The sequence below is a fragment of the Cebus imitator genome, unplaced genomic scaffold (assembly GCF_001604975.1).
Source record: "Cebus imitator isolate Cc_AM_T3 unplaced genomic scaffold, Cebus_imitator-1.0 Scaffold84, whole genome shotgun sequence".
Lineage (NCBI taxonomy): Eukaryota > Metazoa > Chordata > Mammalia > Primates > Cebidae > Cebus > Cebus imitator.
The window spans coordinates 3,756,523-3,772,759 of NW_016107399.1; the positions used below are offsets into that span (position 1 = coordinate 3,756,523).

At 36.0% G+C, this 16,237-nt stretch overlaps 1 protein-coding gene across 3 annotated transcripts in view; it reads left to right on the forward strand.

Moving 5' to 3' along the window:
* Positions 1 to 16,237, forward strand: part of POU2F1 (POU class 2 homeobox 1) — a 181,468-nt gene that overhangs the window by 134,170 nt on the left and 31,061 nt on the right. For all 3 annotated transcript variants that reach the window (XM_017534079.2, XM_017534082.2, XM_017534081.2), the window contains 5 exons: positions 811 to 911; positions 5,495 to 5,548; positions 7,236 to 7,355; positions 9,773 to 9,961; positions 11,617 to 11,743. In XM_017534079.2, coding sequence (XP_017389568.1) covers positions 811 to 911; positions 5,495 to 5,548; positions 7,236 to 7,355; positions 9,773 to 9,961; positions 11,617 to 11,743 — 591 coding nt within the window. The remainder of the gene's footprint in view (positions 1 to 810; positions 912 to 5,494; positions 5,549 to 7,235; positions 7,356 to 9,772; positions 9,962 to 11,616; positions 11,744 to 16,237) is intronic.

The following is a 16,237-nucleotide window of genomic DNA, read 5'->3' on the forward strand; positions in this document are numbered from 1 at the left end:
CACTGCAACTCCACCTTCTGAGCTCAAGCCATCCTTCCCCAGCCTCCAGAGTAGCTAGGACTTCAGGCAGGCATCACTACACCTGGCTGATTTTTTTTTGTAGAGACAGGGTTTCACCATGCTGCCTGGGATGGTCTCGAACTCAAGAGCTCAAGCCATCTGCCCACCTCAGCCTCCCAAAGTGCTGGGATTACAGGCATAAGCCATTGCGCCTAGCCTGGCATAACATTTTGAAAAATATAATTACAGCAGAGCCCTTGCTAATGAGGTACATGCAGCAATCTGTAGTTTAGGATTAAAGGAATTAGTACAGCTATTGTTTTCTTTTTGCTTATCATGTAAAAGGTTACTTTTTACCATCAGATTGCTATTCATTAAAGTGTTAATAATAAATCTTTCTTGCTCCTGGCAAAGTCATCAGTGAATTTCTTCTGTCTAAGCCACATATCAAGTAAGATGAAAATAGAAGAGAGCCTCGAGGTCTCTTTGAACACTGTTCCTATGCTGGCTGCTCCAGTCACTGCATTCACATCTGACTTTTCACACACCATCTTATGATTGTAATTTATTATTTATTTTTTTGTTTCTGTTTCTTAAGCTTTATCAGTGTTTGTGTACTTGTCATGCAGCCCTGCTTTTAGAAGAGAAACCATTTTACTATGTTTCCTTTCTTTTGAATCCCTTCCCCTTGGAGGTGCTTAGAAAAGTGCTTATGCAAAATAGGTGCCTAATGAATGTTGGGAACTGAAATCTAGTGCTTTATTTCATTTATTTCTTTTAATAGTTCTAATTGTTTTGCTTGCTTCCCAGGCACACAAACCAATGGTCTGGACTTTCAGAAGCAGCCTGTGCCTGTAGGAGGAGCAATCTCAACAGCCCAGGCGCAGGCCTTCCTTGGACATCTCCATCAGGTAGGAATGTCCTGCTCAACCATTAGTGAGCGTGAAAGAGGCATAAAATGCTAGGGCCTGAGGAAATTATTTCAGAATGTGGGGCCTTTCAACTTACTTAAAGCCTAGTGCTAATTATGTATAATTGTGTCATTCTGTTTGGTTAGTATGAAATCCTGTAGTTTAATTGAGTGTATAGTCATTGACCCCACAGGTGTGTGGGAAACAAAGGAATTTCTTGTGAATGGAATGTGTATAACAACTGGTTTGCTGTTTTTATAAGTGAGAATCTGTGGTGGCTACCTGGTGGTAGTCAATTATCAGTCAAAAAAGATGTAGCTACCATTGCCTGAGACTGGCTGTATAAGGCTCTGAGCTCCAAGCTCATCTCTGTCCTCTAAAACAGTTTCAGACCATGATAGTTAATTTGGGCGACTACTCAGAGGCATTTGCTTGACTGTAACCCTCAACCCCTATTTTGAGGTTCAGAAGACTGCCACAACTTTGTTACCCTGTTCACAACATTTTTTTCCCTGGGTCTAAAACAGACCATGAATTCTGTTCATGTTTTAGCTATAATATAGAGGGAGCAGGAATAAAAAAATACAAACCCTAGCTACTCAGTAGTTTGGGATATGGAAGCTGGTTGAAAATGGAAAACAGAGAAAACAGTTGGGAGATAGATTATCAGATAGATATAATGTCTCAACCTCTTGATTTATGTCCACAATTATATATTGGAGCAATATTTTGGTGGTCTATAGCTCAGTTAAAACCTAGAACTAATTTAACATGCAAAATGTGTTGATAGTAATGGTGCTAGCAGTGGTGCCTAGTGATGGTGGTGGTAGTGATTCAGTGAAAAACCCATGTGAACATAAGACCTCCAAGGTAACATATTAACATATTAAGTTACTGAATCTTACTAAAGTCTTTTCATCAAAACATGTCATCAGACCACCTAAACTATAAAAGAAGCTCTTCTACTTGAAAACAGGTAAAATTCTGGAACGCTGTTCTAAAGCCCATTTGTTTGTTCACAGACTCAAAGAGATATCATGTAGGCCGCAGTTAGCATCTTCTGTTAGAGTGAAGCCTAATGGAACACTTTTGCCTAGGCACATAGCTTTTTTTGTATCTTTGAAAGGGAAAAACTTCGATATTAACTTCCAGATAAAATATTAAGATGAATTAACATCTAAAATGAGTTAAATATGTATTTTTAAAATATATCCTAGAAGAAAAAAAAAGTTTTGTGTTGATTTTTTTTTCTAAGAACATAGTCAAGGCTCCAATAATTTTTCTGGGTCCTAAGAGGAATAGAATTTTTGACAGAGTTTAGTCAATTATTTGGCACCTAATAAGCCCCTTTTTCTGGCTTAAATATGTGATGGTCCAAATGTATTTTTTAAAGTCCCTGAGGGTGCACAGATGATGTGCAGTATTCTCCCCACTGGGTCCAATTTCAAAGATGGTTGCAACTCTCCATGTGTCAGATCCAAGACCCCTACATCTAGCCATTGATTACCAAAATCATAAACCCTTCAATACCACCCAGACCAAAGGAGTGCAAACCAAAGAATTTTATTTGAAATTGTGACACCATTGAATCTCCCATCAAGACACAAGTCCTTGCATCTGATTAGATAATTAACAATGTTATACTTGCCTTCTATTTCCAGCCTCCTTGTTGGCAGAATTAGCACCTTGAACCTTTCCTTACCATAATTATAATATACATACACAAAATAGATGGTTTTAGGTCTGTTGCCTCGTTAACTATAAGTTCCGTGAAAATAGATACTTTTTCTTGTTTACCTATATCCCCAGCATTTACCAAAGAGCCCCATAATACAACAGGTGTTCAGTAATTATTTGTTGAATAAATTAATAGATGACCAAGTGGTCAAATGTAAGACTACTGAGGAAGAAATGACTAGCTTAGCCTGTACAATCTGAGACTTTTCTCTCAGGGTGATTTTTGAGCTGAGTCTTGAAGGGTGTTGGAAACTAGCTAAATGGAGTGGTAAAGTAATGCTCTCGTTTTTTGATTTTTAACTTCCTATTTTAAAATCTTTCAAATCTGTAAGAGTTACAGCAGTAGAATAGTGTTCATCTGGAAAACCTTCACTTGGAATCATCAATTTTTACTATTTTACCATATTTGCTTTATACCATATGGGTTTATGTGTATATGTATGTGTGTACACATAAAAAATACATTTTGCTTTTACCATATGTGTATGTACACGTAAAAAATATATTTTTTAATGGGGTCTCATTATGTTGCCCAGGTTGATCTCCAACTCCTGAGCTCAAGTGATCTTCCTGCCTCCCATGTAACTGTGATTATAGGCATACACCATGGCACCAAGCCAAAAAAAATTTTTTTGCCAACTCCTTTGAAAGTTGCGGATATTAACCATTTACTTCTAAATACTTCAGCATGTTTTTTCTAAAAATAGCATTCTCTTATAAAACTACAGTGCAAATTTCAAATTCCAGAAACTTAACATTGATGTGATATCATTTTCTAATATTGACCCATAGTTATATACTTTCTGCCCACAATCCAGTTCGTACTTTGTATTTAGCTGTCATGTCTGTTAAGTCTTCTTTAATCCAGAACAATTCCTGAGCCTGTCTTTGTCTTTCATGATATTGACATTTTTTAAGAATAGAGGCCAGCTGTTTCATAGAATACCCCTATAACTTGAATGTGTTTGATTGTTCCCTCAACGGCTAAATTCAAGTTATGCATTTTTTAAAGGAATACAATGCAAGTGATGCTGAGACTCTCAGTGCATTCAGAAGGCATATAATATTGCTTTGTCCCATTATTGTGATATTAATTTGGATTATTTTATCAAGATAGTGTTTATCAGATTTGTCCACTGTAAATATGTCTTTTTGCCTCCTGGTAGGTAATACTCTGTGAGACGCTACTTTAAAGGCTGTGTAAATATCCCGTTCCTCAACAAACATTTACCCTGAAACATAAGCAAAATCACATAAAATTTTATCTTCTTCAAATCTTTGTACCTGAAGCTCTTTCCTTGGGTTCTTTGACTTCTTAGGCTGTAGATCTTAAACATATTATCTCTTCAGATAGGCCTCCCCTTATTGCACTATATTTTAAATGTGTTCTATATACATCTTCAGATTTTGTTTTTTGTTTTTGTGTTTAGGGTTCTCATCTACTAACGGGACCAACAGTTTCAAATAAAAGACATAGCAATCAGTTCCTTTTAGCCCTAAACTCTTTATCGAGCTCCATACCAACATTTATATTTAATTTCAGGACATGATGTTATTTGGTATATCCAGAATGGAACTCATTATCTTCTCTGTCCCTGTTAGTGGCACTACCATTTTCCAGTTGCCCAGATTTGAACCCTGGAATAATTCATGACTATCTTTTTTTCATTTAAATCCAGTCAGGATTCTTATGTAGTATGTTGTGGAGCCTTTCATGTTTCCTACTTTTTACTTCCACTGCCACCATTCTAGTTTAGTTTTTCATTTATTCTAGCCTAGTTTATGTTCTCTTTTTCCCTTCTCAGTCTCTTTGTTTCAGGACATTGGCATTTTTGAACAGTATACACTAGTTATTTTGTAGTGTTTCTCAGTTTGGGTTTGTCTGACTTTCATCGTGATTAGATACAGATTCTGTACTTTTGTTAGGGATGCAGCATAAGCAGTGCTGTATTCTTCTCACTGCATCATAGCAGAAGGCATGTGTCTCCTTCCTGGTGACTCTCGTTTGTACTCACTTGATTATTTGTCTGCCAGGTTTCTCCACTAAAATACTATTTTACCCTTTCTAAGAATTAAGTATCATTGGAGACATAGTTGAGAAAATGTAAATATCCTGTTACTCCTCAGGTATCACACCCATTAGTTATCCATTGATGACTGCCTAAATCAGTTATTTTCTTAGTTGCCAAATGATGGTTTTCTAATTCCATGTGTGTCCTTAATTTCACATAACCATGATTTGAACTTTCTGAATGTATGAAATGTATTAAATGTTTTGACAGACTTTTATGTGTGGTTTATAAGATAGATTTCTTATTTCAGCTGAGTTTTAAGTTAAGATTATAAATGTTTTAAGGACTTGACTGTGTGGATGTGTATATATATTTCTACTCTGGTGTATATATGGGAAATTTGAAATTATTTTAATTATGTAGATGGTTCTGATTGTTTCTAATAATAAACAATGTATATAGATAGCTTGTTCTTATATGTTCTTTAACACTGTGGAAGATTAAATTTTTAGAATCTAAGCATTCTGTGAAGACAAAAGAATGTTATGTAAGGAGCGTTCAGTACAAGTGTGGCATGGCTGATAATATTCATTTAGTGTGGGAAAACATCTTCAAAAAAAGATTAACAGCATTTTTCTGTGGTACCAGTGGGGGTGGGGTGGGATGGGCTGAGAAGGGACTGAGTTTGTTCATAAAGTTTTAACTCCTTAAGACAATCCTCTGTCTTCTCAGTTCTAGCTCGGTGACTCACAGTAGGCTTAATATTCAGTGATGACAACCCCTTGTGATGAATGTCAAGAGTATTAAACTAGAACTTCCCCTGATTACTTGTAGGTCCAACTCGCTGGAACAAGTTTACAGGCTGCTGCTCAGTCTTTAAATGTACAGGTAAGCTGGGACCTGGGATTAATGGGTCAATCTTTTATTTATTTATTTATTTATTTATTTATATTTTTCTAATTTTCTATAGTGAGCATATATTTTATAATAGGAAATGCTTAGTATTACCTTTTAAAATTAGTGAATCTTATGAAGATTCAAATAGTAATTATTGCCATTAATGAAAATCAGTTTAATATCCTGCTACTGTATGAACCAAAGATGGACGGGAAAAGTCTACTCTTAAAGTTTTATGTATAAGTTCAGTAAAAATGTTTCTAAGTCATACTGCTGTAACACATACCTAAATACACAGCATAAAAGTTTTCTTAAATGCCCATTTGTTTCCAAAGGCTTGTTCTTTGTCATTTTTGAAGTCTTAGGGAGACCTCATAGGGCAGAGGAAAGAACACTGGACTGAGACACAAGGGTCTTAGGTTTGCATTCTCATTCTGCCACTGACCAACTGTGTGACCTTTGGCAAGTCACTTAACCTCCTTAGGCTCAGTTTGTCTCATCTGTACTTAAGTGGGGACATTTATAAGATTGCCAGGGTTCCTCTCCATGCTGAAATGTTACATTTCTAATAATTATAATTAAACCTATATGTAGATATTGGAAGATAGACAGTCAAAATGTTAAAATAAAACTTAAATCTAGCCACTCTCCTTCTTTGAACCATGTGGCAAAACATGACAAAGTTCAAGTGTTAGGCATTACTCTCTAAAATTTCAATCAACCTGCTGCTTCCTTTCATTGTAGTGTGTAGGTAACCAGCAGTCAAGAGGGAAAGATAGTATTATGGAAGATTTATTTCAGTGTTGCTAATGACTAAAGACCTTGGGTTGAGCATTTCATGAAACCCAGTTGAATATGGACCTAGTAACACGTGGGAACAAGGAAAGAAAAGAAAAAGAGACAATGTGACCTTACTTTCTGAGGGAGAGGAGGTAGAAAATTGCCTTGGTTGCCATGGTAAACTTTCATCCCTTAGAGAGATGTTGGCAAACAGGCTGTATCTCCAGTGCAGAATGTTTACAGTGCTGCACTGTAATTATCTCTCAATGACTGGCAGAATTAATCAGAGCATTTATGTTAATTAGCCTTGCTGCAGTCCCTAAAACAGGTGGTGGGAAATATGCAAATCTATGCAGAATTTTAATGTTTTGCATAACCAGTTTTAATTATCATAAAATTTTCTCTTCGTGCCCCTCTTTCTTGACTGCAGCATTTTCTCTCTGAGCTTGTGTGTTAGTTGATGGGAGTTGCTAGATTTATCGTTCTGTAAAATATTAAGTGGAGAGTTCCGTGAATCAAGTGATAATTCTCTGAGATGTTATATGGAGAAGTTTCAGACAAGCTACCAGGTGTATGTTAAAATGTTGATATGGAAGGTCTAATGTAGAGATGGATGGAGAATGTATTCTTCCCTTTACCCCCTATTTCTAGAGTTGAGGAACTGGGGGATATGACAAAAAAATCTTTTACTTTTTTGGGGATGACTGAGTATTTCTTAAAATTGTAATAGCAGCTTTGTCAGCACTGGAATAAAAAATCTAAAAACTCAGTATGTGAAACTAGAACTCATGACTGAATAAGCCCATGTTTTAAATGATTCCTAAAAGATGGGGTTTTAAGTACATTTCTTTTAATCAACTGTTTGCAATCTTTTATTTCCCACCCCACCCCACCTCAGTCTAAATCTAATGAAGAATCGGGGGATTCACAGCAGCCAAGCCAGCCTTCCCAGCAGCCTTCAGTGCAGGCAGCCATTCCCCAAACCCAGCTTATGCTAGCTGGAGGACAGATAACTGGGGTAAGTGTTCACTGAGAGAATTATAATAAACTTTGTCTGGGTCAGAACTGCCATTGGCCAATGTCTGATTAGAATTGTTCACCGTAGCTGGCAGTAACATGGCTGTGCCTGGCACTGTTGTGTCTTTTAGGAACTTCCTACACTATAGGTAGTAAGTTGCTCTAAAAAAGGAATTATCTTTGTTGTAAGTTTTCAGGATATCTTGTATGAGAATTGTGGATGCTTTGAATAAATTAAAAACTTCATTAAACTCCCGTTTCAGGTGTTGTTTCATCATGCAATGGAATAATTATCATATAGCTGAGATCATCAAACTGATAAAATGGCAGTTGTCCATTTGGCGTTAAGACATCACTGCAGGGTAGAAGTTAAAGAATGGATTAGGCCTGCAAAAGAAAAACATTTTTCTTTAAGTTACTGTGTAGTAGTCTAAAATAAAACATGTGGTGGCTTCATGTCCTAGTTCTGCAACTTACCGTATGGCCCAATTACTTCATTTCCCTCTACTTCAGTTTTCCCTGTATTAAATGGTGATGCTAATAATACCGTTACTGTTGTAAAGATTGGAGATAATACATACAAAGCTTATAGAACAGTGCTTGGCAGGTAGCTTTCAACAAATGTTCTTTTTTTTTTTTTTTTTTTTTTTTTTTTTTTATTTTTTTTTTTTTTTTTTTTTTTTTTTTTTTGAGATGGAATTTCTCTCTTGTTGCCCAGGCTGGAGTGCAATGGCGCAATCTCGGCTTACTGCAACCTCCACCTCCCGGGTTCAAGTGATTCTTCTCCCTTAGCCTACAGGCAAGCGCCACCACACCCAGCTAATTTTGTATTTTTAGTAGAGACGAGGTTTCTCCATGTTGATCAGGCTGGTCTCCAACTCCTGACATCAGGTGATCTGCCCACCTAGGCCTCCCAAAGTGCTGGGATTATAGGTGTAAGCCACCATGCCCGATGGCTTATACTTTATTTTAAATGCTTGATCTTAACCAAAAGGCTGAGAAGGTCTGTCATTTATTTTTTATTGTTAATAAATTGGCCTGTGTGACTATATTAAGCTTTTAAGTTTTCAGCTGTCTTTTCTCTAAGGCACCATTCACAATATTTTTCCTATGTTTAAAATTTGTACATTAAATTATCTTTGTGGGGATTAGTTTAGGACAATATAAGAAATAGTTATTATTCAATTCACATCACATTAACTCCCAAGAATTTTCTGGGGATGTTGTTGCTTTTTTGTTTGTTTGGTTATTTGTTTTCATTTCAGTTAGGTGTGTTTTGTCAGTGGACAACTGTTTTAAGAACTGTTGCAAAATTATTTACAAAATCCCATCAGTAGAGATGTATGTATATACATGTGTATTATATAAAAATTAAAAAATGTATCTATACTTTATATACACATATATCCCTTGAAAGGGTATTGAGTTTTCGAAGGGTTTGGTTTTGAGCCTGATGTTTCTAATGCACAAATTGTGTTCGATTCTTTTAGAGGAGGTTGGGGCACTAAGTGACTATATATATACTTCAGAAGATTACAGTTCCATCTTGTTTGATCAATCAGAATATGTCACCAAAAGAAAAGCAGAACACACTTACTACTTTTATTTAAGTGTGTTTGAAATAAGTTGCATTATGAAAGCAAGTTTACATATGCTGTAAATACATCTACTTTACTATTTAGGTCTTGTTTTTGGTGACTAGTGTCTACAATAGTAAGAGGCACTTGGGATTCTAGGTTCTTGTGCCTGGAGCTTCTATTAAACCTGGGCATTAGGGTTCATTTGCATGTAAAGAGAGCGGCAGTCACCACCTGTTTCATAGAGATAATGTGTTGGAAAGGAGATGTAAAGTTGCAGAGACTCAGTGCTTTCAATAACAGAAAAGATTGTGTTAGGGAGGGGCCTGTAGGGAGACTTGGAAAAGAAACAAATGGAGCTCATATTCTTTAGTGATATCTTTGGACATAATGGAAATGATGGAATATGGCAGGGATTCATGCTAATGGGAAGCAGCTGGGCCTTATCAGTTCTTTCCTTGGTTATATCCAGCATCCCTGTTCCTCATTCATCTGACTAATCACTTGCTCTTTGGTTGGGTGTAAATTTCTTTTCATATCCTGTCAGCAGTGATTCTTTTTTTTTTTCTTACATACTAGTTAATTACTTTTTTGCCCAAACGCTAGGGCCCTGCACAAGCTTGAATGATTAAGTCCAGGCTGGGGACCACCATTTTAATTTAAATGTTCTGCTAGTAATGGTAGTTTGATCACTGATGAACATTTTAGCTGTATGCTAAGCATGTGAAGTTGGGTAGCTGGGGACTAATATAATTTGAGTTACCTATTTCAAAGCAGTTGGCTTGCATTAGGAGACTTTCTCCTTCAACCCTTTCCCATTATGTGTTCTGATTTTGTTTAGCTTACTTTGACGCCCGCTCAGCAACAGTTACTACTCCAGCAGGCACAGGCACAGGCACAGCTGCTGGCCGCTGCAGTGCAGCAGCACTCCGCCAGCCAGCAGCATAGCGCTGCTGGGGCCACCATCTCCGCCTCTGCTGCCACACCCATGACGCAGATCCCCCTGTCTCAGCCCATACAGATCGCACAGGTGAGTGAGGAACTGTAGTAGCTGGGGCAGCAAGTGAGGAATAAAGTGGCAGGTTTTATGTAATGTTAAATTAACTTTTGGATTGTTAGTGTGGGGCCTTAAAGGCCTGAGGAGCTCTAGATCAGTGAGGTAAGCAGTACCCTTCCTTACCACTGAATTAGAAATGATGTTTGTTTGCTTATTTGAGTTGATATTATAAACATATAGCTGATTATTTGAATAACTGACTATATTAAGGGACAATTCTTGAATAATTAGCTGGCATATTTTTGAAGTAGGGGATTACTGTATTTATTTTAATTAGCTAATTACAGCAGACATGGATTTTTTTCATGTGCTCTGCAGTGAATGTTGCCACCCATGTGTGAGAAAGACAGTGAGTCATCTCTGCTTCGGAGTGATTAGCATTATGCCAAACATTATTGCATCAGAACGTTGTTTGGATTCAGTTTTCACATTTTAGGTCAAAGTATCTAGAGATAATAAAAATTTATTTAAGAAGCATACACAGTAGTACCAAGGAGGAAAATAAATAAAATCCTTTATCTCAAGAAGAGGAAAAAGGTATAAGTAGTTATATCAGTAAACTATGTGAAGAGTTATTATGAGTCAAATTGTTTGACAGCTGTCTTTATCCCCCTCAGAAAAGACTCCGAAATGGACTTGTAGCAAGTTTTATTACCTATTTAAAAAGAACTAATTAACTATAAGAGTGGAGAATAGATATCAGGTCAATCTTTATTATATATAATCTTTATCTTTAAAGATTATATGTATATGAATATATATATTATATTATAATATATATAATATGTAAATATATATTATATATTTATAATTTATATATATTATAATTTATAAATTTATAAATTATATATAGTATATATTTATATACTATATATATTTATAAGTATAAATATATATAAATCTTTAATAAAAGATAATAGTTTTATTTTGGCCACTTTCTCATCACCAAATAAATGTTTTTAGTGCCTAAGCTGTGAGACCCCATGTTAACATTAGTCTAAATAAGATAACATACATGAAAACACTTTGAAAATTATAAAACAATAGGCCAATGTAAGGTGCTATCGTTGTTATGAATCACATTTTTATTTGGACAGCTATTTTTTGTTTTAAAAAATTGAATACTTTAGAATATGTGGAAAGGGACAAAAAAATTGAATACTGATTTCTCAGTTGAGTTAGATAAGCTGTTGTCAAATGTCAAATCATCATAGGTTCTTTAATTTATTGATGGAAATTCAGATATAAAACTCAATTTTTATTTAAGAGAAAAATCAATCAAATATTTAAAAAGTCTTTTCTCACTTGATTTTAAGACCCATATTGGTGTCTACATGATAAAAAGCAGAAGTATATTTGTTCTGAGGGAATTTTAAAGAATCATTGAAAATTAGGCTTAGTATAGTAATATATGTCAGTCCACAAAAATAGTAAGTTACAGAAGCTCCAGGTTGCTTCACATGCTGTGTCAAGCACACACAGAGCATGTCCTGTTTGGAATATGAAAGCATGCTAAGTATTTATTCTTCTTTGTTTGTATGTGATAGAATTCATCAGCTGGAAGCCTTATAATTAAGCAGACTTTTATTTCAGAATCTCCAATCCATGTTTTAATTTCCATTTTTCAGGATCTTCAACAACTGCAACAGCTTCAACAGCAGAATCTCAACCTGCAACAGTTTGTGTTGGTGCATCCAACCACCAATTTGCAGCCAGCGCAGTTTATCATCTCACAGACGCCCCAGGGCCAGCAGGGTAAGCTCCTCCTTAGAGCTTATTAGTGATACACCAAAGCTGTTCACTGAATGTGACACATGCATGGACTACTGTCATTTTGGGCCTGAAACTGTCTGTTAGAACAATATTTTAATTGCATTTTATTTTATTATAAACTTTTGTTAAAAAAAATTTTTTTTTGTTATAAATACCACATTATTGAAGGTTGCCCTGAACTGCCATTCATCTGCTTAATCATTAAGGAAGATTCAAGAGTGTGGCCAAAAGTCAAAGTGAAATTATTCAACATGCTAAACATAAATTGGATAAGTTACTGCTGGTGTTTTGATTGGTTTTCATGGAAATGTATTCAAAGAATATAGACTGTTGAAAGTATGTGCTTCTTGCCATTGTGTTTTAAATTTAAGGAGGAAAGAATTTTATATTAGAAACTACAAATTTTGTGAGTTATAAAAAACATCTTTGAGTCCTTTGAGTGGTAAATATTATATAATTAATGTATTAAGCCACCCGTGTGTAAGGTCGGTGTCAGAGTATCAGTGCTTCAACCCAAGGAACATTAGTGCATCTCTACCATTCTTTATTATTTCTGGGTAGGGTTTTTTGCCTTTTTTCTTCTTGATCATTAATTCCAAAGTCTTTCGTCATGAAATAATTATTCTAGCATATGTTCAAGATTCAAAGATGAGTAATTCAGTTTTTACCTGCAGAGGGCTCACAATTTAGTGGCAGGGAAACAGACCTATTATAAGTGTTAGACTTGATATGCACAGATTGCTATGGGAACTAAGCAAAGAGACCCTGTACCTTTGTGTTCAGATAAGTCTTCACAGTGAATTTGGGAGAATGCATTCATAGTCTTACAAAAGAGAGAATGTCAGTCTTGGAAAATGAACAGCATTTGCAAAGCTTAGAAACATGGAAGAAAAATCAATAAACTGTGTTTGAGAACTATAAGTAGTGCCTTACAACTGCAGAATAAGTTTCCACATACAGGTAATAGTGAAATTTGAGCCCAGAAAGATTAGCAGAGACCAGATCATTAAAAAACCTTAGATTAAGTTTCCAGATTTTGACCTTAACTCCTGTAGCTTAGTGCTTCCTAAGATTTGATTTATTTAAGAATGACTTGAGGAATCAGAAAAGTTTCCTGAGCCCTAACCCCAACCCCACCCCCCATTATTTTTATTTTTATTTTCAAACATTTAGGTTCAGGGTTACACGGGCAGGTTTGTTATGTAGATAAATTAAATGTCGTAGGGATTTGGTGTATGGGTTGTTTCATCACTCAGGTAATAAGCATAATACCTGATAGGTAGCTTTTTCATCCTCACCCTCCTCCCACCCTCTACCCTCAAGTAGCCCCTGGTGGCTATTGTTCCCTTCTTTGTGTCCATATGTGCACAAGGTTTTATGGGGGCATAGTATTCCATTGTATATATGTACCACATTTTTAAAATCCAGTCTACTGTTGATGGACATTTAGGTTAATTCCATGTCTTTGCTATCGTGAATAGTGCAGCAGTGAACATACACACGGGTATGTGTCTTTATGGTAGAAAAATTTATATTCGTTTTGATATATACCCAATAATGGGATTGCTGTATCAAATGATAATTCTGTGTTCTTTGAGAAATGGCCAAACTACTTTCCATAATGGCTTAACTAATTTACATTCCCACCAGTAGTGTATAAGCAGTCACTTTTCTCCACAACCTCACCAACATCTGTTATTTTTTTAGGGATTTGTTTTGTTTTGTTTTGTTTTTGTGAGACAGAGTTTTGCTCTTGTTGCCCAGGTTGCAGTACAATGGTACGATCTTGGCTCACCCTAACCTCTGCCTCCCAGGTTCAAGTGAGTCTCCTGCCTCAGCCCCCCAAGTAGCTGGGATTACAGGCATGAACCACCACACCCAGCTAATGTTGCATTTTTAGTAGAGACAGGATTGCTCCATGTTGGTCAGTCTGGTCTTGGCCTCCCAGAGTGCTGGGATTACAGGTGTGAACCACCGCTCCTGACCTTGAGTTTTTAATAATAGCCATTCTGACTCGTGTGAGATGGTATTTCATTATTGTTTTGATTTGCATTTCTCTAATGATTAGTGATGTTGAGCATTTTTTCATATACTTGTTGGCTGCATGTATGTCTTCTTTTGAAAAGTGTCTGTTCATGTCCTTTGTCCCACTTGCTAATGGGGTTTTTTTTGTTGTAAATTTGTTTAAGTTCCTTATAGATTCTGGATATTAGACCTTTGTTGGATGCATAGTTTGCAAATATTTTCTCCCATTCTGTAGGTAGTTTCTTTTGCTGTGCAGAAGCTCTTTAGTTTAATTAGATCCCATTTGTTAACTTTTGTTTTTGTTGCATTGCTTTTGGTGTCTTCATCATGAAATCTTTGCCAGGTCCTATGTCCAGAATGGTATTTCCTAGGTTATTTTCCAGAGGTTTTTATAGTTTGAGATTTCATACTTACGTCTTTAATCCATCTTAAGTTGATTTTTGTATTGATGTAAGGAAGCGGTTCAGCTTGAATCTTTTGCATACGACCTGCCCATTATCCCAGCACCATTTATTAAATACAGGGTCCTTTCCCCATTGCTTTTGTCTACTTTATTGAAGATCAGATGCCAACCGCAAATTTTAATGAACACTTTGTTGATTCTTTTTTTTTTTTGGAGGCAGAGTCTTGCTCTGTCACCCAGGCTGGAATGCAGTGGCACAATCATGGCTCACTGCAGCCTCAACCTCTTGGGATCAAGCAGTCCTCCCACCTTAGCCTTCAAAGTAGCTGGGACTACAGTGTGCACCACTGTACCTGGCTAATTAAAAAAAAAAAAAATGTCTTTTGTAGAGACACCATCTTGCTATGGTTGCCTAGGTTGGTCTTGAATTCCTGAGCTCAAGTGATCCTCTTGCATCAGCCTCCCAAAGCGCTGGGATTATAGGCATGAGCCACTGAACCCAGACTCACTTTGAGGAGTCTAATGTGAATGGCCCGATATCTTCCAATAAAAAAGTCTTCTGTAAACTCTACTAAACTACAGATTTAAGCAGAAAAGTGCATTTCCAAGTTTGTATTTAATAAAGTTCATGTTGAAACTTGGGTAGAAAAAGTTGGTAAATAAGTACCTGGTGGCCAGTTTTATTTGATTAATGATAGGAAAGAGATATCTAGGTATAATGCCTGGGTTTTTAGGGAACTGTGAGGGTTGATAAGATCAAACAGAGAAAATATATATGTAGTATTAGAAGAACCTTGGTGAAACCAACCATTTAGGTGTAGAGGAATAAGTAGATTCAGAAGATACTACATTTTCAGAAGTCAAAAACTAGCAGAGAGTGATAATCACAATGGAAGAAGATTCAAAAAGGGAAGGAGTAAGTGACCTGGATCAGAAAGACTTAGGAAGGTCAATACTAAGTGTGTTTATTGGATTTGTTAATTGTTAAAGCCTTAAGATTGAATGAGATTGCTTTCATTTACTTTCAGCAAAGCCAAGGGCATTGTCTTTCCCTTCTTAAATCTGGGACCTCATTTTATTTCTATTTTATTTGTCTCAAACTAAGATAGTAGGAATAATGAATGACTGTTCATTATAATCTTTTGGTATTTGCAAAGGTATGTGTATGTTTTTAAACACCCCCCCAACTTTCAGACTTTTTTTTATAAGACTGGAAAAATAACACAGATAATGTAATACTGATTGGCCTTAGAGCCAGTGACCCTGGGCAGTTCACCTAACTTTTCTGAGTTTCACATATTTCCCGTTTTATCTTCCCCTTCACATTAATGGATGAATTACCAAAAAATGTTTTACTACCTACCTAACCTCAGGAAGGTCATTGTAATGTAGTAGTTATGAGCATGGACTTTAAAGCCAAACTACCTCTTTGTGAATCTTGGCTCTGCCACTTACTTATCTGTGTGTCTTTGGGAAAATTAACTTTCTGAGCCCCTGTTTCCTCATCTGTTACATGAGTTACTTTCAGTATTCACCTCTAAGAGTTGTAAGAATTCAATGAGTAAACACATGTAAAGCACATTTTAGAAAGGTGCCTCATACATAGTAACCTCTCTAAACCTTTGCTGCTGTTATCATTATGACATTATTGTGATAACAGTATCATCAGTCAACAAATGATAGATAACTCAGAAAATGAAAAGGTTGTTCCTTTATATAGTTTCCATAGAATCACTGTGTACCACTGCTGCTGAGTTGTAATCATTTGTTAGTCATATATGACCTAGATTCCATTTTCCAAGATTATTCAACAATGTAGAGGATCAGAGTAGTAGAAATACGTCTATAAACATTTATAGGAATGGAATTAATTGTAATAAATAGCATCAGAGAAGCTGGAAATCTAAAGAGCTAATCTCTTAACTTTACGATGGAGGACAAAGATTTGATCTTTTGGAATTTTAATAATGTTTCCAGCATGAGATTAGCCTTCAATATTGATTTCTTTTTTCTTTTTCTTTTCTTCTTCTTCTTCTTCTTTTTTTTTT